The sequence below is a fragment of the Saccopteryx leptura genome, chromosome 10, assembly GCF_036850995.1.
Source record: "Saccopteryx leptura isolate mSacLep1 chromosome 10, mSacLep1_pri_phased_curated, whole genome shotgun sequence".
Taxonomy (NCBI): domain Eukaryota; kingdom Metazoa; phylum Chordata; class Mammalia; order Chiroptera; family Emballonuridae; genus Saccopteryx; species Saccopteryx leptura.
This window is the reverse complement of record NC_089512.1, coordinates 39,790,807-39,814,887: the sequence shown is the minus strand read 5'-3', so window position 1 is coordinate 39,814,887 and position 24,081 is coordinate 39,790,807. Positions and strand designations below refer to the sequence as shown.

At 38.9% G+C, this 24,081-nt stretch overlaps 1 protein-coding gene across 6 annotated transcripts in view; it reads right to left on the bottom strand.

Annotated features, from left to right (window-relative positions):
* PPP2R3A (protein phosphatase 2 regulatory subunit B''alpha) overlaps positions 1-24,081 on the bottom strand; it is a 255,934-nt gene that overhangs the window by 83,685 nt on the left and 148,168 nt on the right. For all 6 annotated transcript variants that reach the window (XM_066352130.1, XM_066352128.1, XM_066352132.1 and 3 more), the window contains 3 exons: positions 20,475-20,631; positions 16,289-16,337; positions 15,747-15,836 (listed from right to left, as the gene is read on the bottom strand). In XM_066352130.1, the coding sequence (XP_066208227.1) occupies positions 15,747-15,836; positions 16,289-16,337; positions 20,475-20,631 (296 nt within the window). The remainder of the gene's footprint in view (positions 1-15,746; positions 15,837-16,288; positions 16,338-20,474; positions 20,632-24,081) is intronic.

Here is a 24,081-nt window from a genome sequence, read left to right as displayed (position 1 = left end):
GAAGGAATACTTACAAACTCATTTTACAAGGTCAGCATTACCTTGGTAACAAAACCAGAAAAGGATGCCACAAGAAAAGAAAATTACAGGCCAATATTCCTGAAGAACATAGATGTTAAAGTCCTTAACAAAATATTACCAACTGAATTTAACAGTATATTAAAAGAATCATACTATGGTCATGTGGGATTTATTACAGGGATGCAAGGATGGTTCAACATCTTCAAATCAATGTGATATACCACATAAAAAAAAATGAAGGTTGCCTGACCCGTGGTGGTGCAGTGGATAAAGAATCGACCTGGAAATGCTGAGGTCGCCGGTTCGAAACCCTGGGCTTGCCTGGTCAAGGCACATATGGGAGTTGATGCTTCCAGCTCCTCCCCCCTTCTCTCTCTCTGTCTCTCCTCTCTTTCTCTCTCTGTCTCTCTCTGTCTCTCCCTCTCCTCTCTAAAAAAAAAAAGAATAAAAAAAAAATTAAAAAAAAAATGAAGGTTAAATATGGTCATCTCAAAAGATTTAAAAAAAGCATTTGACAAATTAAACATCCATTTATGATAAAAACTCTTAACAATGTGGGTACAGATGGAATGGTCCTCCATAATACAGGCCATATATAAGAAACCCAGAGCTAACATCATACTCAATGGTGAAAAGCTGAAAACTTTCCTCTAAGATTAGGAACAAGAAAAGGATACCCACTCTCAACATTTTAATTCTGCACAGTACTCAAAGTCCTAGTGAGAGTAGTTAGGGAAGAAAAAGCAATAAAAGGTATCAAATTGGAAAGGAAGAAGTAAAACTGTTACTATTTGCAGATAAAAATCCTAAAGTTTCCACCAAAAATACTGTTAGAATAAATGAAATCAGTAAAATTGCAGACTTCAAAATCAATTACAAAAATTTGTTGCATTTTTATAACTAATAACAAATTATTAGAAAGAGCAATTAACAACCCCACTTATAACTGCATAAAAAATATCTAGGAATAAATTTAGCAAAGGAGGTGAAATATCTGTACACTTAAAACTATAGGACCTGATGACGTCAGAGTAATGGCGCGGTAGGAAGCGATACAGATAAATCTCCCCCAAAACTCAACAAGATCTTCAACCAGAAACAGAAAAACCTATCCTTGGAGCCTCCAGATGTTTCGCAATACACCCGAAGGTATGGTCGAGCGAAAAACTGGCTAAATATATAATCAAACCCCGAAGGAAATAGGGAGTAAGAAATGCTCACCTTCCTCACTAACCTAAACAGAGCGGCTTTCACTGGGAACTGAGAATATAGAAACTGAGGTGGGCAAAGGGGGTGAATAGATCCAGGCCACGGCACAAACGGCCGAACCAGGCTGTGGCACAGAGATCCAGGCCGAGGAAAAACTGTTCCTGGGCAACCCGGGCAATACAAGCTAACACTCGCGCCAAACCCAGAAAAAGAAAGACAAGCGGGGCAGCCATTTTCCCGATTTCCTGGTTGGCGCGTGCAGAGAGTGGGCGAGAGACTCCTTCCAAAGCCCCGAGAGTGTGCGCCCGTGTTGTCCCACAGAGAGGCAGAGTCAGAGGCCTTTGTGTGGGCTGAAAGCGGAATCTCCGGGCCACCCCAGCGCCCTGGGAAAGCCGCGCACGGAGAGGGAGCGAGAACTAATTCCAACGCTGGAACTTTTCTGTGTGGGAGGGGGATTCACTCAGAGGGTGAGGCGGCTGGCCTGATATCCTGATCAGCGTGCACGGAGAGTGAGCGAGAGATTCCTCTCAGCACCTCAGGAGTGGGCGCCCATGTTACCCCACAGAGGGGCAGAGTCAGAGGCCTCTGTGTGGGCTGAAAGCGGAATCTCCGGGCCACCCCAGCGCCCTGGGAAAGCCACGCAAGGGACGGAGCGAGAGCCAATTCCAACGCTGGAAATTTTCCGTGTGGGTGGGGGTTTCACTCAGGTGAGACTGCTGGCCTGATATCCTGGTATGCGCGTGCAAATAGTGAGCGAAAGATTCCTCCGAGTGCTTCGGCAGTGCCCGCCCGTGTTATCCCACAGAGGGGCAGAGTCAGGGGCCTTTGTGTGGGCCAAAAAGCGGAATCTCGGGCCGCCCCAGTGCCTTGAAAAAGCCGCGCCCGGGGACGGAGCGAGAGCCAATTCCAAAGCTGGAACTTTTCCGTGCGGGTGGGGTTTCACTCAGAGTGTGAGACTGCTGGCCTGATATCCTGATCTGCGTGCGCAGATAGTGGGCGAGAGATTCCTCCAAGTGCCTCGGCAGTGCGCGCCCGTGTTATCCCACAGAGTGGCAGAGCCAGAGGCCTTTGAGTGGGCGGAAGCCCCGCCTGATTATGCTAGCAGCTCTGACTGACTGAGCCTTACCCAGAGCCCTGTGCTGAGTGGGAATAGAGTGGGGAGTTGCCAGCTCTTTGAGCCTCTTACTATCCAGGCAGAGGCAGCAGCAACCCCATAGCTGGATTATCAGGCTACAAACTGAGGAAGGAAAGACTAGGAGAAGGGCTCTAGGAACACAGACTCTCTCACTGTCGGAGCCTATAAATGCTAATGAGCCTCAACTGCCAACGAGACTGAAGCACAATACACGACATCGCCATAGAGACTTATCAACTGCAAACCTCTACCTGAGCGTGCCAAAGGGGCAGAACCCGAGGTACAGAGTCACCAACCAGGAAGAGGGAGAAAAAAGAAAAAGCAAGAAGATAACCTCTCAAAATCAAGAATAATACGCAGACTTTATAGCCTATCCCATTTTATTATATTAGTTAGTTTGTTTCTCTTATCTTCATTCTTGATATTTTTTATTCCTCCTCCAATTTGGTCATTTAACTATCTGCTGGTCTTACTCTTTCCTCTCCTTGAACTACACTACCCATAAGTGTTACATCTCCCATTATCTTTTCTTTCCTCTTCCTTTCTCTCTATGAGGGTTGCACTCCAAAACCCTTAACTCTCTCTCTCTCTCTCTCTGTCTCCTCTTTTTTCTTTTTTTAGTGGTTCCCTCTTTTCTCTCTCTCTCTCTCTTTCTTTTCTCCCTCTATATTAGTTTCTTCATTTCTCCTTTACGTCTCCTCTCATTCAAACCTCAATAACGAACAATATCTTATCTGGGACTCAAACTTATGTTTGTGGCATTTTGGAGGGTTTTTACTTCACCTTTTTAACACACTAGCAGTGCTCCCATCCCTGGCTCTCCATTTTATCTAGTTCTTGTTCCACTAAATACAATAGTAATTTTTTAATTTGTACCCCCATTTTCCTGTTTCCCTCTTATTCCTCTGATCATAACTCTTAGTCAACCAACACCTAAAAGCAAATCATTTTATTCCTGACCCATTTTTTTTTCTTATTTGCTTTTTGTGGGTCCATACACCCTTTTTTTTTCTTTTTTTTTTTTTGCCCCTTTATTACTTCTCCCCAATTCAGGCCCTCCATTATGGGCATTGTTTGTTCTATTTAGTACAATATAATTCACAGTTCACCACAAGATTTTCTCAAGAAAGAGGGGAGAGGAGAGGAGAGAAAAAAAAAGGAGGGGGGTAAATAATTTCCTTTTTAAAAAAAAATTTTTTTATTTTATTTTTCTTTATTTCATTATTAATTTTTTTTTAAAAAAACTTTTGATTTTTTATTTTTTTAACTTTTTATTCTTTATTAAATCTCATTAATACTATCAACAAAACCACCCTCAGATGCCATTAAGGAAGAGAAAATCGAATATCATGGATACAAAAGAAAGAGAGGTAACGCAGCTAGATGAGGAAAAATCTATGGAGAAAAAATTTAATATATTGGAAACCTTGGAGCTAAATGACAGAGAATTTAAGATAGAAATCCTAAAAATCCTCCGAGATATACAAGAAAACACAGAAAGGCAATTTAGGGAGCTCAGAAAACAACTCAACGAACACAAAGAATATATTTCCAAGGAAATTGAAACTATAAAAACAAATCAAACAGAGATGAAAAACTCAATTCATGAGCTGAAAAATGAGGTAACAAGCTTAGCTAATAGAACAGGCCAGATAGAAGAGAGGGTTAGTGAAATAGAAGGCAAGCAACTTGAGGCACAACAGAGAGAAGAAGAGACTCAAAAATTAAAAAAAATGAGATAGCCCTATAAGAATTATCTGACTCCATCAAAAAGAATAACATAAGAATAATAGGTATATCAGAGGCAGAAGAGAGAGAAAATGGAATGGAGAACATACTCAAACAAATAATAGATGAGAACTTCCCAAGCCTGTGGAAAGAACTAAAGCCTCAAATTCAAGAAGCAAACAGAACTCCGAGTTTTCTTAACCCCAACAAACCTACTCCAAGGCATATCATAATGAAATTGGCACAAACCAACGGCAAAGAAAAAATTCTCAAGGCAGCCAGGGAAAAGAAGAATACAACATATAAAGGAAGGCCCATTAGATTATCGTCAGATTTCTCAGCAGAAACTCTACAAGCTAGAAGAGAGTGGACCCCAATATTTAAAGTCCTGAAAGAGAGGAACTTCCAGCCACGAATACTATACCCATCAAAGCTATCCTTTAAATATGAAGGAGAAATAAAAACATTCACAGATACAGAAAAGATGAGGAAATTTATCATCAAAAAACCCCCACTCCAGGAATTACTAAAAGGGGTTCTCCAATCAGATACAAAGAACAAAAAAAAACAAAGCCACAAGTAAAAGCTCCAAGAACAACACAATAAAACCAAATTTAAACTGTGACAACAACAAAAAGAAAGGGGGGGAGAGGATGGAGATTAACAGTAGCAAAGAACGATGGAGTGCAAAAGTACTCACAAAATAGTGCGCTACAATGAACAGGGTAGGAACTCTTTTCATTACTTAAAGGTAACCACCATTGAAAAAACTACCACAGAAGCACATGAGATAAAAAAGATAGCAACAGAGAAAAGATGTATGGAATACAACCAAATAAAAACAAAAGATAGAAAAAACGAAAGAGAAGGATCAAATAAGACACAAAACTAACAGAAAGCAATATATAAAATGGCAATAGGGAACTCACAAGTGTCAATAATTACAATAAATGTAAACGGATTAAACTCACCAATAAAAAGGCACAGAGTAGCAGAATGGATTAAAAAAGAAAATCCAACTGTATGCTGCCTACAGGAAACTCATCTAAGTAACAAGGATAAAAACAAATTCAAAGTGAAAGGCTGGAAAACAATACTCCAAGCAAATAACATCCAAAAAAAAAGCAGGCGTAGCAATACTCATATCTGATAATGCTGACTACAAGACAGTAAAAGTACTCAGAGACAAAAATGGCCATTTCATAATGGCTAAGGGGACACTGAATCAAGAAGACATAACAATTCTTAATATATGCACCAAACCAAGGAGCACCAAAATATATAAGACAGCTACTTATTGACCTTAAAACAAAAACTGACAAAAATACAATCATACTTGGAGACCTCAATACACAGCTGACGGCTCAGATCGGTCATCCAAACAGAGAATCAACAAAGATATAGTGGCCTTAAACAAAACACTAGAGCACCTGGATATGATAGACATCTATAGGACATTTCATCCCAAAGTGACTGAGTATACATTTTTCTCCAGTGTACATGGATCATTCTCAAGAATTGACCATATGTTGGGCCACAAAAACAACATCAGCAAATTCAGAAAAATCAAAGTTGTACCAAGCATATTTTCTGATCATAAAGCCTTGAAACTAGAATTCAACTGCAAAAAAGAGGAAAAAAATCCCACAAAAAATGTGGAAACTAAACAACATACTTTTAAAAAATGAATGGGTCAAAGAAGAAATAAGCGCCGAGATCAAAAGATATATACAGACTAATGAAAATGACAATACGACATATCAGAATCTATGGGATGCAGCAAAAGCAGTGATAAGAGGGAAGTTCATATCACTTCAGGCATATATGAACAAACAAGAGAGAGCCCAAGTGAACCACTTAACTTCACACCTTAAGGAACTAGAAAAAGAAGAACAAAGACAACCCAAAACCAGCCAAAGAAAGGAGATAATAAAAATCAGAGCAGAAATAAATGAAATAGAGAACAGAAAAACTATAGAAAAAATTAATAGAACAAGGAGCTGGTTCTTTGAAAAGATCAACAAAATTGACAAACCCTTGGCAAGACTTACCAAGGAAAAAAGAGAAAGAACTCATATAAACAAAATACAAAATGAAAGAGGAGAAATCACCACAGACACCATAGATATACAAAGAATTATTGTAGAATACTATGAAAAACTTTATGCCACTAAATTCAACAACCTAGAAGAAATGGATAAATTCCTAGAACAATACAACCTTCCTAGACTGAGTCAAGAAGAAGCAGAAAGCCTAAACAGGCCTATTAGTAGAGAAGAAATAGAAAAAACCATTAAAAACCTCCCCCAAAATAAAAGTCCAGGCCCTGATGGCTATACCAGCGAATTTTATCAAACATTCAAGGAAGACTTGGTTCCTATTCTACTGAAAGTCTTCCAAAAAATTGAAGAAGAAACAATACTTCCAAACACATTTTATGAGGCCAACATAACCCTCATACCAAAACAGGCAAGGACTGCACAATAAAAGAAAACTACAGACCAATATCTCTAATGAATACAGATGCTAAAATACTAAACATAATACTAGCAAATCGAATACAACAACATATTAAAAAGATAATACATCATGATCAAGTGGGATTCATCCTAGAATCTCAAGGATGGTTCAACATACGTAAAACGGTTAACGTAATACACCATATCAACAAAACAAAGAACAAAACCCACATGATCTTATCAATAGACGCAGAAAAGGCTTTCGATAAAATACAACACAATTTTATGTTTAAGACTCTCAACAAAATGGGTATAGAAGGAAAATATCTCAACATGATAAAGGCCATATATGATAAACCATCAGCTAACATCATATTAAATGGCACAAAACTGAAGGCTTTCCCCCTTAAATCAGGAACAAGACAGGGTTTTCCACTCTCTCCACTCTTATTTAATGTGGTACTAGAGGTTCTAGCCAGAGCAATCAGACAAGACAAGGAAATAAAAGGCATCCATATCGGAAAAGAAGAAGTAAAGGTATCACTTTTTGCAGATGATATGATCCTATACATCGAAAATCCCAAAGAATCCACAAAAAGACTACTAGAAACAATAAGCCAATACAGTAAGGTCGCAGGATACAAAATTAACATACAGAAGTCAATAGCCTTTCTATATGCCAACAATGAAACATTTGAGAACGAACTCAAAAGAACAATCCCCTTCACAATTGCAACAAAAAAAATAAAATACTTAGGAATAAACATAACAAAGAATGTAAAGGACTTATATAATGAAAACTATAAACCATTGTTAAGGGAAATTGAAAAAGATATAATGAGATGGAAGAATATACCTTGTTCTTGGTTAGGAAGAATAAATATAATCAAGATGGCCATATTACCCAAAGCAATATATAAATTTAATGCAATTCCCATCAAAATTCCAATGACATTTTTTAAATGGAGCAAAAAATCATCAGATTTATATGGAACTATAAAAAACCCCGAATAGCCAAAGCAATCCTAAAGAAAAAGAATGAAGCTGGGGGCATTACAATACCTGACTTCAAACTATATTATAGGGCCACGACAATCAAAACAGCATGGTATTGGCAGAAAAATAGACACTCAGACCAATGGAATAGAATAGAAAACCCAGAAATTAAACCACATATATATAGTCAAATAATTTTTGATAAAGGGGCCAAGAACACACAATGGAGAAAAGAAAGCCTCTTCAATAAATGGTGCTGGGAAAACTGGAAAGCCACATGCAAAAGAATGAAACTGGACTACAGTTTGACCCCCTGTACTAAAATTAACTCAAAATGGATCAAAGATCTAAACATAAGACCTGAAACAATTAAGTACATAGAAGAAGACAAAGGTACTAAACTCATGGACCTGGGTTTTAAAGAGCATTTTATGAATTTGACTCCAAAGGCAAGAGAAGTGAAGGCAAAAATTAATGAATGGGACTACATCAGACTAAGAAGTTTTTGCTCAGCAAGAGAAACTGATAACAAAATAAACACAGTCAACTAAATGGGAAATGATATTTTCAAACAATAGCTCAGATAAGGGCCTAATATCCAAAATATGCAAAGAACTCATAAAACTCAACAACAAACAAACAAACAATCCAATAAAAAAATGGGAAGAGGACATGAACAGACACTTCTCCCAGGAAGAAATACAAATGGCCAACAGATATATGAAAAGATGCTCATCTTCTTTAGTTATTAGAGAAATGCAAATCAAAACTGCAATGAGATACCACCTCACACCTGTTAGATTAGCTATTATTAACAAGACAGGTAATAACAAATGTTGGAGAGGCTGTGGAGAAAAAGGAACCCTCATACACTGTTGGTGGGAATGTAAAGTAGTACAACCATTATGGAAGAAAGTATGGTGGTTCCTCAAAAAACTGAAAATAGAATTATCTTATGACCCAGCAATCCCTCTACTGGGTATATACCCCCAAAACTCAGAAACATTGATACGTAAAGACACATGCAGCCCCATGTTCATTGCAGCATTGTTCACAGTGGCCAGGACATGGAAACAACCAAAAAGCCCGTCAATAGATGACTGGATAAAGAAGATGTGGCACATATACACTATGGAATACTACTCAGCCATAAGAAATGATGACGTCGGATCATTTACAGCAAAATGGTGGGATCTTGATAACATTATACGAAGTGAAATAAGTAAATCAGAAAAAACCAGGAACTGCATTATTCCATATGTAGGTGGGACATAAAAGTGAAACTAAGAGACATTAATAAGAGTGTGGTGGTTACGGGGGGAGGGGGGAGAGGGAGAGGGAAAGGGGGAGGGGGAGGGGCACAAAGAAAACTAGATAGAAGGTGACAGAGGACAATCTGACTTGGGTGATGTGTATGCAACATAAGTGAACGACAAGATAACCTGGAGTTGTTATCTTTGAATACATGTATCCTGAATTATTGATGTCACCTCATTAAAAATAAAATTATTAAAAAAAACTATAGGACAGTTATGAAAGAAAAAGAAGATACACATAAATGGAAAGATATTCCATGCTCACAAATTGTTGGAAAATGTTCAGGCTACCCAGAGCAATCTATAGATTCAACACAATCCCTATCAAAATTCCACTGGCATTTTCCAAAGAAATAGAGCCAAAAGTGCTGCCCTGGCCAGATAGCTCAGTTGATAAAGCATCACCCTGATATGTAAAGGTTGCTGGTTCGATCTCTAGTCAGGGCACATACAGCACATACAGAAACAGATTGATGTTTCTATCTCTTTCTCTCTCTAAAATGAATTTTAAAAAGTTTTTTTAAAAAGGAACAGTGCTAAAATTTGTATGAATCACAAAAAAAAATGTGAGTAGGCAAAGCAATGTTAAGCAACAAGAACAAAGCTGGAGGCATCACACTACCTGATTTCAAAACATACTACAAAGCTTAGTATTCAAAACAGCATAGTATTGACATAAAAACAGAAACACAGAGCAATGGAACAGAATAAAGAGCCCAGAAATAATCCCACACATATACAGTCAACTGACTTACAACAAAGGAGTTAAGAATACACAAAGGGGCCCTGGCCAGTTGGCTCAGCGGTAGGTAGAGTGTCGGCCTGGCGTGCGGGGGATCTGGGTTCGATTCCCGGCCAGGGCACATAGGAGAAGCGCCCATTTGCTTCTCCACTCCCCCCCCTCCTTCCTCTCTGTCTCTCTCTTCCCCTCCTGCAGCCAAGGCTCCATTGGAGCAAAGATGGCCCGGGCGCTGGGGATGGCTCCTTGGCCCCTGCCCCAGGCGCTAGAGTGGCTCTGGTCGCAGCAGAGCGCTGCCCCGGAAGGGCAGAGCGTTGCCCCTGGTGGGCGTGCCGGGTGGATCCCGATCGGGCGCATGCAGGAGTCTGTCTGACTGTCTCTCCCCGTTTCCAGCTTCAGAAAAATACAAAAAAAAAAAAAAATACACAAAGGGGTAAAGGACAATTTCTTCAATAAATGGCATTGGGAAAAGTACAGCCAACATCACATGCAAAAGAATGAAACTTGACCACTATCTTACTCCATACATAAAAACTAACTCAAAATGAATTAAAGTCTTGAATGTAAGACCTGAAACCTTTTAACACCCAGAAGAAAACAGTCGATAAGCTCCATGACATAGGTGTTGGTTGTACATATATACTATGGAATATTACTCAGCCATAAGAAATGATGACATAGGATCATTTACAATAACATGGATGGACCTTGATAACATTATACGGAGTGAAAAAAGTAAATCAGAAAAAACTAAGAATTATATGAATCCATACATAGATGGGACATAAAAATGAGACTCAGAGACATGAACAAGAATGTGATGGCAACGGGGGAGGAGGCCTGGGGGGAGGGGGGATGGGGCGAGGAAGGAGAGAGGGGGTTGGGGAAGGGAGAGGCACAAAGAAAACCAGATAGAAGGTGACAGAAGACAATTTGACTTTGGGGGAGGGGTATACAGCACAATCAAATGTCAAAATAATCTGGAGATGTTTTCTCTCAACATATGTACCCTGATTTATCAATGTCACTGCATTAAATTTAATAAAAAAAAAATCTGCCACCAAAAGCAAAGGCAACAAAAAGCAAATACTAAATTGATCATATAATTTTTATCCTTCATTCTGTTAATCTGGTATATAACATTTATTAATTTGTATATACTGAACCATACTTGCAACCTAGGGATAAACTCCACCTGATCGTGGTGTATGATCATTTTAAAGTACTGTTGGATTCAGTTTGCTAGCATTTTGTTGAGGTTTTCTGCATCTATGTTCATCAAGAGTTTTGGCTTGTAATTTTCTTTTCTTGTAGTGTCCTTGTCTGGCTTTGGTGTAAAGGTAATGCTGGCTTCATAAAATGAGTCTGATAGTGTTCTTGCCTTTATAAATTTGGAGGAAAAGTTTGAGGACTGTTCTTACTTATTCTTTAACCGATAAAATTGTGCTGGGAAGTCATCAGGTCTCAGGCTTTTCTTTTTGGGAGGTTTTTGATTACTGATTTTATTACCTTACTCATTACTGGTCTGTTCAGATTTTCTATTTTTTGTGCTTCAGTCTTGGTAGGTTGTATGTTTCTAAGAATTAACCCATCCTTCTAGGTTATCCAATTTGCTGACATATAAATGTTCACAGAAGTCTCTTGTGATCCTTTGTATTTCTGTGCTCTCACTTCATTCTCCTTCCTCCATGGGGAGGGTGTCTCTGTCCATGTTGAGCTGCCTGGGCTTAGAGGATGGGATAACATGGGTAATGTGAGATTTTCCTTTCTACCCTCTTCAATGCATCTTTTCTTATTGGTCTACTCTACCCAGATGCTGCAGCATCTCATCTGGAATCCTTATATTTTGTGAAAGTATTTTTGTGCATGGATATTTACTCAAATTGATGATTCTGGAAGGGTATGAGCAATGGAAACATGTATCAACCATCTTGCTGATATCAGTCTCTATGGCTAAATTTAAAAATTATATGTATGGCCTAAGTGATATTTTAATTTCCTGTTATGTTGGACCTTCTGAACTGGTTCTCTAATTTTCATATCTTGCCTGTATTTTCTATTGTTTTTTTCTTCTTCTAAACATTATTTTTCATTTCTGCTATCATAATTTGATTTCCCAGAGTTCTTTTTCGGTTCCCTAAATGTTCCTTTTATAAAAGTATCATTCTATTTATGTTCTGTGAATGCAATTTCTCTTATTTCTCTGAGGATATCAATTAACAGTGTCTTCATCGTTGTTGTTGCTAAGGTATTTTTCTCCCTGAAATTCTGCTTCATCTAAGTTACTTTTCCCCTCTTCCACTTGTTTGGTTTCTATCATTTACGTAAGAAGCTTTACTCAGACATTTAGTGGTCCTTTGTTGTCTGCTCATATTTAAAAGCAAATGCTAAAAATATGGGCACAGGTTTGTAGACTCTGAGCTTTACTGTACAATGATTTGACCCACAGGTTTGTATTCTCTGAGCTTTACTGTACATGATCTGGCTGGGTTGCTTCCTTGGGAAAGACCTGATGTCATATCTTCAGGTTTTTATTCTTGGGCTGCTCAGATTTTGCAGAAAAACGTCTTTTAGTCTTCTGCCTGGAGATTGAGGAGAGGTTGCTAGAATTCTGTAAACTGATGAGGAATGAAGACGTGTCAAGTCAGCATTCAGTATGTATATATTCATTTCATGGGTTTTCAATACGGTACCTATACCTTCAATTGTACCTAGTCCTCCCCAGACCAGAGGCCCTGTATTTTACACCTTCCAAGAAGTGACGCATCTCTCTTCTGCCTGGTAGAGGAGATGTTCTGGAGGTCAACTGTTTCTTTAAACAAACTTTCTATAAACTCTCCTGATTTTTGGCTTTATCTTTACCATGCCCCACTTCCAACGTTCCCGGTACCCCATGAGTCCTGAATGTTTGTAGGTTTTTGCTGGGTATATTCAGTTGCTTTTTGGTCTTTATCTCTGGTGGGTTAGGATTCAAATAGTCTGCTAAGTTTATTATGTTCCAGTTTGCAAATCTTTATTACTATTATTTCTTTTCCTTTGTCTTTTGTTATTATGGATATATTCCTTGAACAAAAATCTCTTTACTGTCATTTTAGTGGAATTTCAAGAGAGGCCAAATGTGCTACATGTGGTTAAGTTGCTATCTTCACCAGAAGCTTACTCACACTCCATCATGGCTACCTTATCATTAGCTCTGTCACTTAGGGGAGCAAGGATAGCCATGCCATCAATTAATCACAGAATATGAAGCCATTAGATTAGTATTAATTGGTAACAAGGGACAATATTTTTATATAAAGAGCTACTGATTTATGGCAAGTTAAAACTTCCCAAGAGGAGGTTCTTAGAGACTTTTGATTAAATTCCCACTAGTAGGCCTTAAAACATTAAGAGCTTCAATACATTTAGTGTTTTTCAAAATCCCTTTGAGGAGAGAAAGGTGAAAATAACTAAGTGGTGACTATTAATTGTTTTCAAGTAGGTCACACTAAGATGTGTGTACCTTTATCCAGTAAGATAAACTTCACATTATTGGAACAAACTTAACATTTAACACTTGCAAAGCTCTTTTGAGAAATCTATTTTAAAATTGTATCAGTTTAATATTTAATGTTACCATCAAAGAATAGAGGAGATAGACCCTGGCCGGTTGGCTCAGTGGTAGAGCATCGACCTGGTGTGCAGGAGTCCTGGGTTCGATTCCCGGCCAGGGCACACAGGAGAAGCGCCCATCTGCTTCTCCACCCTCCCCCTCTCCTTCCTCTCTGTCTCTCTCTTCCCCTCCCGCAGCCAAGGCTCCATTGAAGCAAAGTTGGCCTGGGTGCAGAGGATGGCTCCATGGCCTCTGCCTCAGGTGCTAAAATGGCTCTGGTCGCGACAGAGCAATGCCCCAGATGGGCAGAGCATCGCCCCCTGGTGGGCATGCTGAGTGGGTCCCGGTTGGGCGCATGCGGGAGTCTGTCTGACTGCCTTCCCGTTTCCAACTTCACAAAAATACAAAACATACTAACAGAGGGTTGCAAGAGCCTGTCCACAAAAAATAATCTATCCAAAGACACTTTACATATCTAACCCTGGCAGGCTCTGCCATAGGAGAGACTCAAGATCCTAATTTTGTAAGCAATGCAATACGTCCCTGAATAACTTCATTTCATTGTTTTGTTATTATGCCGATGAGATGCAGGAGAAACTTAACTCTCGGTTACATCAATTAGCCTATGGTGAAACTGGTTTCATTACATGTTGCTTTGCTTCAAGTCACAGAACCTACTGACAACATTAAGTGAGGACTTGCTATATTTTATACAGCATTCAAATGTGAGTGTATTAATTCTTTCATGAAGCTCGTTTTTTCTACCCACATTTTCATAGGTCACAAACCTGATTTCTTCAAAGTGCTGCCTATTATATTTTGTTAAATAAGAGTTTGATTTTGATGTATAGCTATTTTCTTAATTAAGTTAAGAGTGAAGTTGAATAGTCTTCTGCTCATATTCTCCATAGGGAAAGCAATCTGAAGCTCTGAGGATGAGTATGCTGTGTGGCTAGTAAGTGTCAGCAGGTGCCAAGGGGACAAATACCAACAAGTAAAAATCAGGAGTTACTTTCTTCTATGGTTGACCTAATTTTGAGTCTCTTAAGCAATAAGGAATTTCAGAACACCAAAAGAATTCTCTTTTAGGGATTCCATAGCCTAGTTGGTAAGACGACGACAAGCAAACACGCTGTCCTGTAGGGTGAGCCATTACTGTGGTAAAGAGCCCAGGATTTGGAGTCAAACAGACCTGGACCTGAATCCGAGTGATGTCACATACTAGGTGTGTAGTCTCTCGGAGTTTCTGTGTCTTCAACTATAAAACAGGACAACTGATGCCTAAATTCACAGTGGTATGAGGATTAAATAAACCACTGCGTATGAAATACTTGTTACCTGGCAAAGAATAAAGCCTCAACAATACATTAACTATTAGGGAGGACAACGGGGCACAAAGAAAGCATTTGACTCAAAAAACCTCTTTTGGCAAAATTTTGTAGTACAGATCCAGTTATGGATCTCAAGGTATAAAAACTTGATCTGAAGGGCTCTGTTTTTGGAAATGAGGACCTAAGTGTTTGGGCTGAAACCCCCACTAAGAAAATCTAGAGGAAAAATTCTGTTTGAAGGCACTCGGCTATTAACAGGGCAGTGAAAAATGATGGCATCCAGATTGAGAAAAAAACCCAGAGAGGGGGAGCCTCGCATTTGAGATCAGCTTTCCCTTGGGACCATCTACTGATTCTGGAAGAGGGGCCTGAGAAGTTGAACTTTGACCTGCTAGAATTTTGTAAATAATTTTTGGGTCTATCATCATGAGAGATGTTAGTGTGCAGTTTTATTTTCTTGTATGTGTTTGTCTGGCTTTGATATCAAGGTGATGCTGGCTTCATCCACAATTAGCTCTTCTTTCCTCACCAATTAACTACTGAAACATAAAGATCATAAAACAAGAGAAATCCACAGTATTTATTCCCACATTATAAATGCTTGCTAGTCCTACTTATCCCTTGGGATAGCTCACATGTCACTTCACCTGTATTTCTGGAGATAACAGCACTTTCTTGATATACTGCGAGACTGGATTCAGTCTGAGAGGCAGAGGCTAAGTCTGTTCCATCTTGGTACCCCTAGGTTGAGCTTGCATTCATGAAGTATGCAACATGACTTTTCAAGCTTTTGTCCATGTTTTTCTTTTTTTTTGTATTTTTCTGAAGTTAGAAGTGGAGAGGCAGTCAGACAGACTCCGCATATGCTCAACCGGGATCCAACTGGCATGCCCACCAGGGGGTGATGCTCTGCCTATCTGGGGTGTTGCTCTGTTGCGGCCAGAGCCACTCTAGCACCTGAGAAGGAGGCCATGGAGCCATCTTCAGCACCTGGGCCAACTTTGCTCCAATGGAGCCTTGGCTGCAGGAGGGAAAGAGAGAGACAGAGAGGAAGGAGAGGGGGAAGGGTGGAGAAGTAGATGGGTGCTTCTCCTGTGTGCCCTGACTGGGAATCGAACCCGGGACTTCCACATGCTGGGCTGACGCTCTACCACTGAGCCAACCGGCCAGGGCCTGTTCATGTTTTTAACATCTTGGCAAAGGAAACGTAGAAGTCGTACCTGGTGGGGTTCCGTTTGTCTTCCTCAGATATCAAAAACCAAACAAAATCTGCATAGCTCATTCTTCCCTCTTTCTGTACTGTTTTTCCCCTGGGAAAGAAAAATAAAACAACATGGTTTTAAAGTTTCCTGAGAAATTACTCAGATAAATTTAGCAAGATGACAGACAAAGACATAAAGTATTATCTTCCTTTGGACATTAATTAAAGAAAACAATTAGAATGCTGGAACCTCAAAAGGGCAACCCCTTCCATAGCCTATCATATTTTCAAAGGCTGAGAAGGTGAAACCAGAAGGCATTTGCAGAAATGAAGAAAAAAAATCTGGTTTGTAATTTAAATGCAAATAATGACCAGGATCAAATACTGCTACCTGTATTTAGATAAATAATTCATACATCAAAGAATGACTACTATCTTGTATGAAGCCATGACTACATATATTATAGGGTATTATCTGACCTACAGCACTAGCGAATTGTGCAGAAAGCTTGTTACAGTTTTGCTTATAGTTCATTTTAAAATTCGGGTGCTTTTTCTTACCTCGTTACTGCCCCAGAGAATATCCTTTCAATAATTCTGTTTGAAGAAGCTAAACATAAATAAGTACAAAACTAGTTAGAAACATGCTCCATAAAAGGAGTACTTTTGGCAAATTTATTTTCAGTTGTCATAAGCTAAAACATAATAATCTTCCATGGGAGAATATGAGTAGTTAAAATTTTACTTATGTATTATTTAGACTTTTTGAAAATAAGAATTTGAGGTGGCTCAATCAATCAATCATTTAAAACAAGAACATGCAAATGGATGTGTCTGACAGCTGGGATGTAGTACTAATTATAGTTGAGCACCAAGTGAGTTCTGGACATCCTGACAACTAGGACCAAAATGCACATATAGAAGTTGTGTTGATCTTGTTATCTAATAAGACAAGACAACTTTTCCTCTAAAACAAGACAAATTTTAGCATTCAATTCTAGGGGGTATTGATCATTAGCTCCTAATATAAGGGAAACTGAGTAAAACAATGCAGAATGCTTTCAAGTAGGATTTTACAAGATACCAAAACACACCATAAACATACATTTCATCTATAAAAGTCCAGGATATAACATGCTATAATGTGTAATTTTTTAAAATTCCATCAGTAAGTTTTATTCAAGGAGAGACAGATATATCAAGATAGTACGTTGCTTTGATGGCAGACCCTAGATGGTCTAGAACAGTGATTTTCAACCCTTTTCATCTCATGGCACACATCAGCTAATTACTAAAATTCTGTGGCACACCAAAAAACATATTTGTTGCAATCTGACAAAAAATAGGTATAATTTTAATTCATTTATATCAGACAGCTATTGTTGTATTTGTTGTTGTCATTTTTTTAAAATTTGACAATCTAAGGGAAAAGAGATCAGTGCTCTTGACTAAACAGGTAGTGCATGTTTTTATTTTATTTTATTTTATTTTTATTTTTTACAGAGACAGAGAGAGAGTCAGAGTGAGGGATAGACAGGGACAGACAGACAGGAACGGAGAGATGAGAAGCATCAATCATTAGTTTTTCGTTGCGCATTGCGACACCTTAGTTGTTCATTGATTGCTTTCTCATATGTGCCTTGACCATAGGCCTTCAGCAGACCGAGTAACCCCTTGCTTGAGCCAGTGACCTTGGGTCCAAGCTGGTGAATTTTTGCTCAAACCAGATGAACCCATGCTCAAGCTGGCGACCTTGGGGTCTCGAACCTGGGTCTTCTGCATCCCAGTCTGACCTCTACCCATTGCGCCACTGCCTGGTCAGGCGGTAGTGCATGTTTTAAACAGTCTTGTTGCACACCGGTGTGCCTGCTGCTGCACACAGTTTGAAAATTGCTGATCTAGAGTAGTGTACATCATGTGGGTTCAAAATAACCAATATATTAGTTTTTTTTTTTTTTAAAAAGGAGATGACAGCCCTGGCTGGATAGCTCAGTTGGTTAGAGCATTGGACTGAAGCACAGAGGCTGCTGGTTTGATCCCCGGTCGGGGCACATACAGGAACAGACTGATGTTTCTGTCTGTCTGTCTCTCTCCCTTCCTCTCTGGCTAAAATCAATAAATAAATTTAAAAAAATATTAAAGAAAAAAAAAGATGACAGTGGATCTCAGACATAGGGATGGTGGAGACAGGAATCTGTTAACAAGTGCCCCAGACAATGGCATGCACACCAGACTTTCAGAACCAATGATAAGGTCATTAGAGAGTTAGCAGCTATCAGCATCTAGCTCTTCTGCATAAAGTTAAGTACAGTCAACCTATAGGTAAATTAGTTTGGATGAAGACTGTTGAGAGTAAGGGTGTCAGTAGAGCCATGTCTGACCACATATCAAAGCTTATATAAAAAATCCTCTAGCCTGACCAGGAGGTGGTGCAGTGGACAGAGTGTCAGACTGGAATGCGGAGAACCCAGGTTCGAGACCCCAAGGTAACCAGCTTGAGCGCGGGCTCATCTGGTTTGAGCAAGGCTCACCAGCTTGCGCCCAAGGTCACTGGCTTGACCAAGGGGTCACTCGGTCTGCTGTAGCCCCCTGGTCAAGGCACATATGAGAAAGCAATCAATGAACAACTAAGGTGCCGCAATGAAGAATTGATGCTTCTCATCTCTCTCCCTTCCTGTCTGTCTGTCCCTATCTGTCCCTCTCTCTGTCTCTCTGTCTCTGTCTCTCTGTCTCTCTCAAACATTCACACACACCACACACACACACACACACACACTCCTCTAGACTTGTTGAGTCCTGTTTTGGGGGATTAATAATCTGAACCAGACCAAAAAAACAAAAAGGGCTGTATAGGAAAGGCAAGGATACTTAACCCACTGGTAATCAGAAAGTGCAAAGCTAGTAAAGCTGACCTGATGTGCATCTCCATCTTTACACTATTTTGGTGACAGGAAGGTTATGAGTACTCAAAGAAGGGAGGATACAATACTAAAATGCTTATCAAATATATAGATTTGAGTATTTTCCTCTTCATGCCTGGTGGGCACCAGAGAATCTGAGGTAGAACTCTGTTTCTTAAATATGAAAGTTCTATGAAACTTGACATTATATAGAATGAACCTCTTCTTAACGTGTACACAGATATCGTGGTCCCTCCTCTGTCATGGGGGTTAGGTTCAGAACCCCCTGCGATAGGTGAAAATCTGCAAAGTAGCAACCTTATACTTATTTTATTTGTATATATTTAAAGGCTTTATAAACCCTCCCCACACTCTTATAAACCTTTCCCACACTGTTACTAACCTTTCCCATACTCTTATAAACACTTACTATGTGTTTTCTGTACGTGTCTTTGTCTACTCATCTGCTGTATGCTACATATTTTATTTTGATTTAATATTCTTTTAATATGTTTTAATTAATATTTTTATACTTTCTTATAGTTTTTAATTTTTTAGGCTAGAAAATGCTTATTTTACTGCAAAAATAATTAAAATAATAAATATATAAAAATACCTATATACCGCAAAATTCCGTGATATAGAGAAAAATTCATGATATAAAATTAGATATATATAATTTAAAAATTCACAATACAGGGCCCTGGCCGGTTGGCTCAGTGGGAGAGTGTTGGCCTAGTGTGCAGGAGTCCCAGGTTCAATTCCCGGCCAGGGCACACAGGAGAAGCGCCCATTTGCTTCTCCACCCATCCCCCTCTCCTTCTTCTCTCTCTCTTCCCCTCCTGCAGCCAGGGCTCCATTGGAGCAAAGTTTGCCCAGGCGCTGAGGATGGCTGTGTGGCCTCTGCCTCAGGTGCTAGAATGGCTCTGATTGCGGCAGAGCGACGCCCCAAGATGGGCAGAGCATCGCCCCCTGGTGGGCATGCTGAGTGGATCCCGGTTGGGCGCATGCGGGAGTCTGTCTGCCTCCATTTCCAACTTTGGAAAAATACAAAAAAAAAATATCACAATACAGTGAGACTGCAAAAAGTGAACCACGACATGGTGAGGGATGACAGTATGCCAAAGAGCAGAAGCAAAATTCAATGCATTTATTTAAGATTTGTACTCTGCAACATCTAAAAGGCTAAAGACTGATTTTAAAAAAATCAACAATGTCTTCTCAGGGACAATCTTATGAGAGAAGAATGAATCAATCTTGGTTAAAAATATTAAATCCATAGGGAGGTTCTAAGTTTATCACTGGTAAAAATAAAGCAAAATGGTATGTCATAGATAATGTTTTGTTTTCTAACAAAAGAAATAATGCAAAATTCATCTTTAAAAAAAAACACTTTTCTGGAACTAAATTCCAAAAAGCAAGGTTTTGTAAGAGTCCTTAAAAACATTAGCATGTTAGAAACATTATTTTCATCCATGGCTGTGTATAAATACTGTAAAGTAAGAAATTTATAAAGGTGTATACATATTCTCTTTCAAATAAACTTGATCTAGATATGGATCTTATTCAGTTCATAATCAGAAAATAAACACTTCATAGATTTCTCCAACTCATCAAAACTAAGACTAAGGGCTTACTTACCTTCAAACCCCTCCTCTTACACCTGACTTCTAAAGAAAAAACATAGTATTTCCACACACTCCCACTTAAAAACTCTTGGACCTTTAAAGAGGACCTGATGAGGTACAGCATCTAAGAAATGGGAATTTCCCTTTTTGAGTGGGGACAATTTATATAACTCTTGCCTTCTTCAAAACAGTTAAGTCTTAACATCTATAGAAACTCACCCTGGTCATTATATCGAGATAGATCCGCCTGGCTGATGTAGAGGTCATGATCACTATCTAGTTCCCAGAATTTACAATAAATAACATAAAAATGTTCATAAGAAAAGTAGTCTGTTATTTGGTTTATATCTTCTTCTTCTTCCAAAAGGGCTAGAGTCTGAAATGGTATGAATAAAGAAAATTTATTTTAAAGTTATGAAAACTCAGCTTTGGTGATTATACAGAATCTAGTAAATTTTTATTTTAAATTGAATTAAACATTTTAAGTCCTGGTATTAAACCAAGAACTTTAATAGGAAACCTCATCCTCCTGATCATTTTATAAGCATTTATAAGCTCTGTAATATGCTTCACAAAGGGTTAGATATTGTGGAGGATTTAAAAGCAAGAAAAGAGAAGGACCATCACCAAGGGGACGACAGCCTATCAGAGGTTCCCAGATTAGCAAGTGCAGAACAATTAGACAACAGGCTTAGTTACATGGCCATACACTGACATTGCTTTTAACTTTTCAAGATTATCCAGAGTGACCATCTATTCTATTATGAAGAGTGGGCAACCACATATAGAGGGCTTGGTTTTGTAATGCAATTAAGTTTACCATAAAGGTGACTTATACATACAATTATGATGATGTGTGGTGGCCTGGAAGAAACCTGGGTGGTGGGTAAAGCTTTGGGGACCAGAGTTGGAAGTTTCCCCTGACACACTGTGCACCCCTGGGGAGAACTCCAGAAACAATGATTTTGAAACCAGAATTCTTAAAACTAGTCAATGATCATAAACGTGGGGAGATAAAGATGATATTTTGAGACATAAAAGATTAAAAAAGGAAAAGAAACCATAAGGAAACTTAGGAAATAGAAAAAACAAAACAAAATGACATTATCAGATATAGGAACAATCATAATAAAGATAAATGAGTTAAATCTCCCTACTAAAAGATTTTCAGATTGAGTATAAAAGCTAGCCCCCCAAACAAATCTAGGTTTATGTTCTCCAGAAGAGATATCTAAAATAAAATTTAAAAGGAAGGTCAAAAAAATAAAAAAGGAAAACTCACACTAATATAAGAAAACATATGTCAATATTATGGAAAATTAAATTCAAAGTAAAAAATGTTAAGGGACAAAGGTAAACATTTCATAATGTAAATACAACTTTGATAAAAATATTTTCTAAAATGTAAATACTGGGAAACAAAAATACTTTGTCAAATTGAAAACAACAGAAATTATTATTATTATTATTACTATTATTTTTGTGTGACAGACAGAGAGTCAGAGAGAGGGACAGATAAGGACAGACAGGCAGGAAGGGAGAGAGAGAAGCATCAATTCTTCGTTGTGGCTCCTTTAGTTGTTCATTGACTGCTTTCTCATATGTGCCTTGACAGGGTGGGGGGCTACAGCAGAGTGAGTGAGTGACCCCTTGCTCAAGCCAGTGACCTTGGGCTCAAGCCAGCAACCTTGGATTAAAAGCCAGTGACCTTTGGGCTCAAGCCAGAGACCATAGGGTCATGTCTATCATCCCACGTTCTATCTAGCAAATCCGCGCTCAAGCTGGTGAGCCTGCACTCAAACTGGATGAGACCGTGCTCAAGCCAGTGACCTCAAGATTTCAAACCTGGGTCCTCTGTGTCCCAGTCTGATGTTCTATCCATTGTGCCACTGCCTGGTCAGGCCATAAATTATTATTATTAAAATTTTTTTCATTGGTTTGAAAGAGTGACATAGAGAGGGGAAGGGAGAGACAGAGAGAGAGAGAGAGAGAAGCATCAACTCGTTCCACGTAGTTGTTCTATTTAGTTGTACACTTGTTGATTACTTCTCATATTGCCCTGACTAGGGAACTGGGGATCAAACCCATGGTCTCGATGTGGCAGGACAACGCTTTATCTATTGAGCCACCTAGAAAAGGCAAAAATAACATCAGTTACTAAATTACATGAATTCTACTCAATGTAAGATAATGCATCCAGTACAAATTATAAAGTCTACACAGAAATAAAGGAAGACTATGATGTAAAATTGTGATGTAATTAGAAGGTGCAGTGCTAGTGAAGCTGACCTGATGTCATCTCCATCTCTACGCTCTTTTGGTGACAGGAAGGTTATGAGTACTCGAAGAAGGGAGGATGCAGTACTAAAATGCTTATCAAATATGTACATTTGAATACTTTCCTCTTCATGCCTGGTAAGTGTAAAGTACACAATACAAGACTGTACATGCTAAGAACTATGTAAAATCCTTAACTCTAAATATGCATATGAATGAGACTAGAACACATACAGAAATGATATTAGTTGTATTATGGTGATAAAATATGATTACTCTTGTTTTCCAAATTTGCTTGTAATGTTTTAGCTTATAAAATGCTCTTTAATGTGTATAAAGCAGATTATGTACAAGAAGGAGTTTTCATTTTCATAAAATGAAAAAGATCAATACCTTCTGCTGTTGGTGAGTATGTAAGTGTAAGTATGAACGAGTACAGGCTTTTAGGAGGGAAGTTGGCAGGATCTATCAAACTGAAAATGCTCATTGGTCCAGGACTTTCCCTCCAGTAGTCTATTCTAAAGAAATTCTTACTCATATAACACAAGAGGAAAGTACAGAGATGTTCACTGCATCACTGTATAAGGAAAATACATCATCAATAGAGGAATATGTAATTAATTACAGTTGGCATAGCTATGCCATAGATTAAGCAGTAGTTAAAAGAATGATATGCCCTGGCCAGTTGGCTCAGTGGTAGAGCGCTGGCCTGGCATGCAGGAGTCCCAGGTTCGATTCCCGGCCAGGGCACACAGGAGAAGCGCCCATCTGCTTCTCCACCCCTCCCCTCTCCTTCCTCTCTGTCTCTCTCTTCCCCTCCTGCAGCCAAGGCTCCATTGGAGCAAAGTTGGCCTGGGTGCTGAGGATGGCTCCGTGGCCTCTGCCTCAGGCGCTAGAATGGCTCTGGTTGCAAAAGAGCGATGCCCCAGATGGGCAGAGCATCGCCCCCTGGTGGGCATGCCGGGTGGATCCCGGTTGGGCGCATGCGGGAGTCTGTCTGACTGCCTCCCCGTTTCCAACTTCAGAAAAATACAAATATATATATATATATAAATTTATTTAATGGGAATTAAAAGAATGTTAAGATACATTGTTAAGTAAAAAAGAAGTTAACAGAATAAGTATGATCACATATATTAAATAAACTAAAAAAAGCAGCCATAAAAAACAGAACTGCTATATATACTCCACGTATGTCTGTGTGTGAATAGTGACTTCAGATATTATTCAAGATATGTTTATATTATCAGAATGTTTTGTGAGCATATATTTATATATTAAGAGGAAGGCTAAGGAGAGGGGTAGGGAATAAAACAGAAGGGAAAGTCATGTTCTAGGAAGCACAACACTTGAGTTCTATTTCCAATTCAGCCACTTACTTGCTGTTTGATCTTATCTAGGTCATTCAATCATATTTGGGCCTTAAATTTTATCATAATTAAAAAATTATGGATTATAATAATGATCGAGAAACTACAAACTCTAATGCGCTTCAGAAATGAGAGGTAGGCCCTGGCCGGTTGGCTCAGCGGTGGAGCGTCGGCCTGGC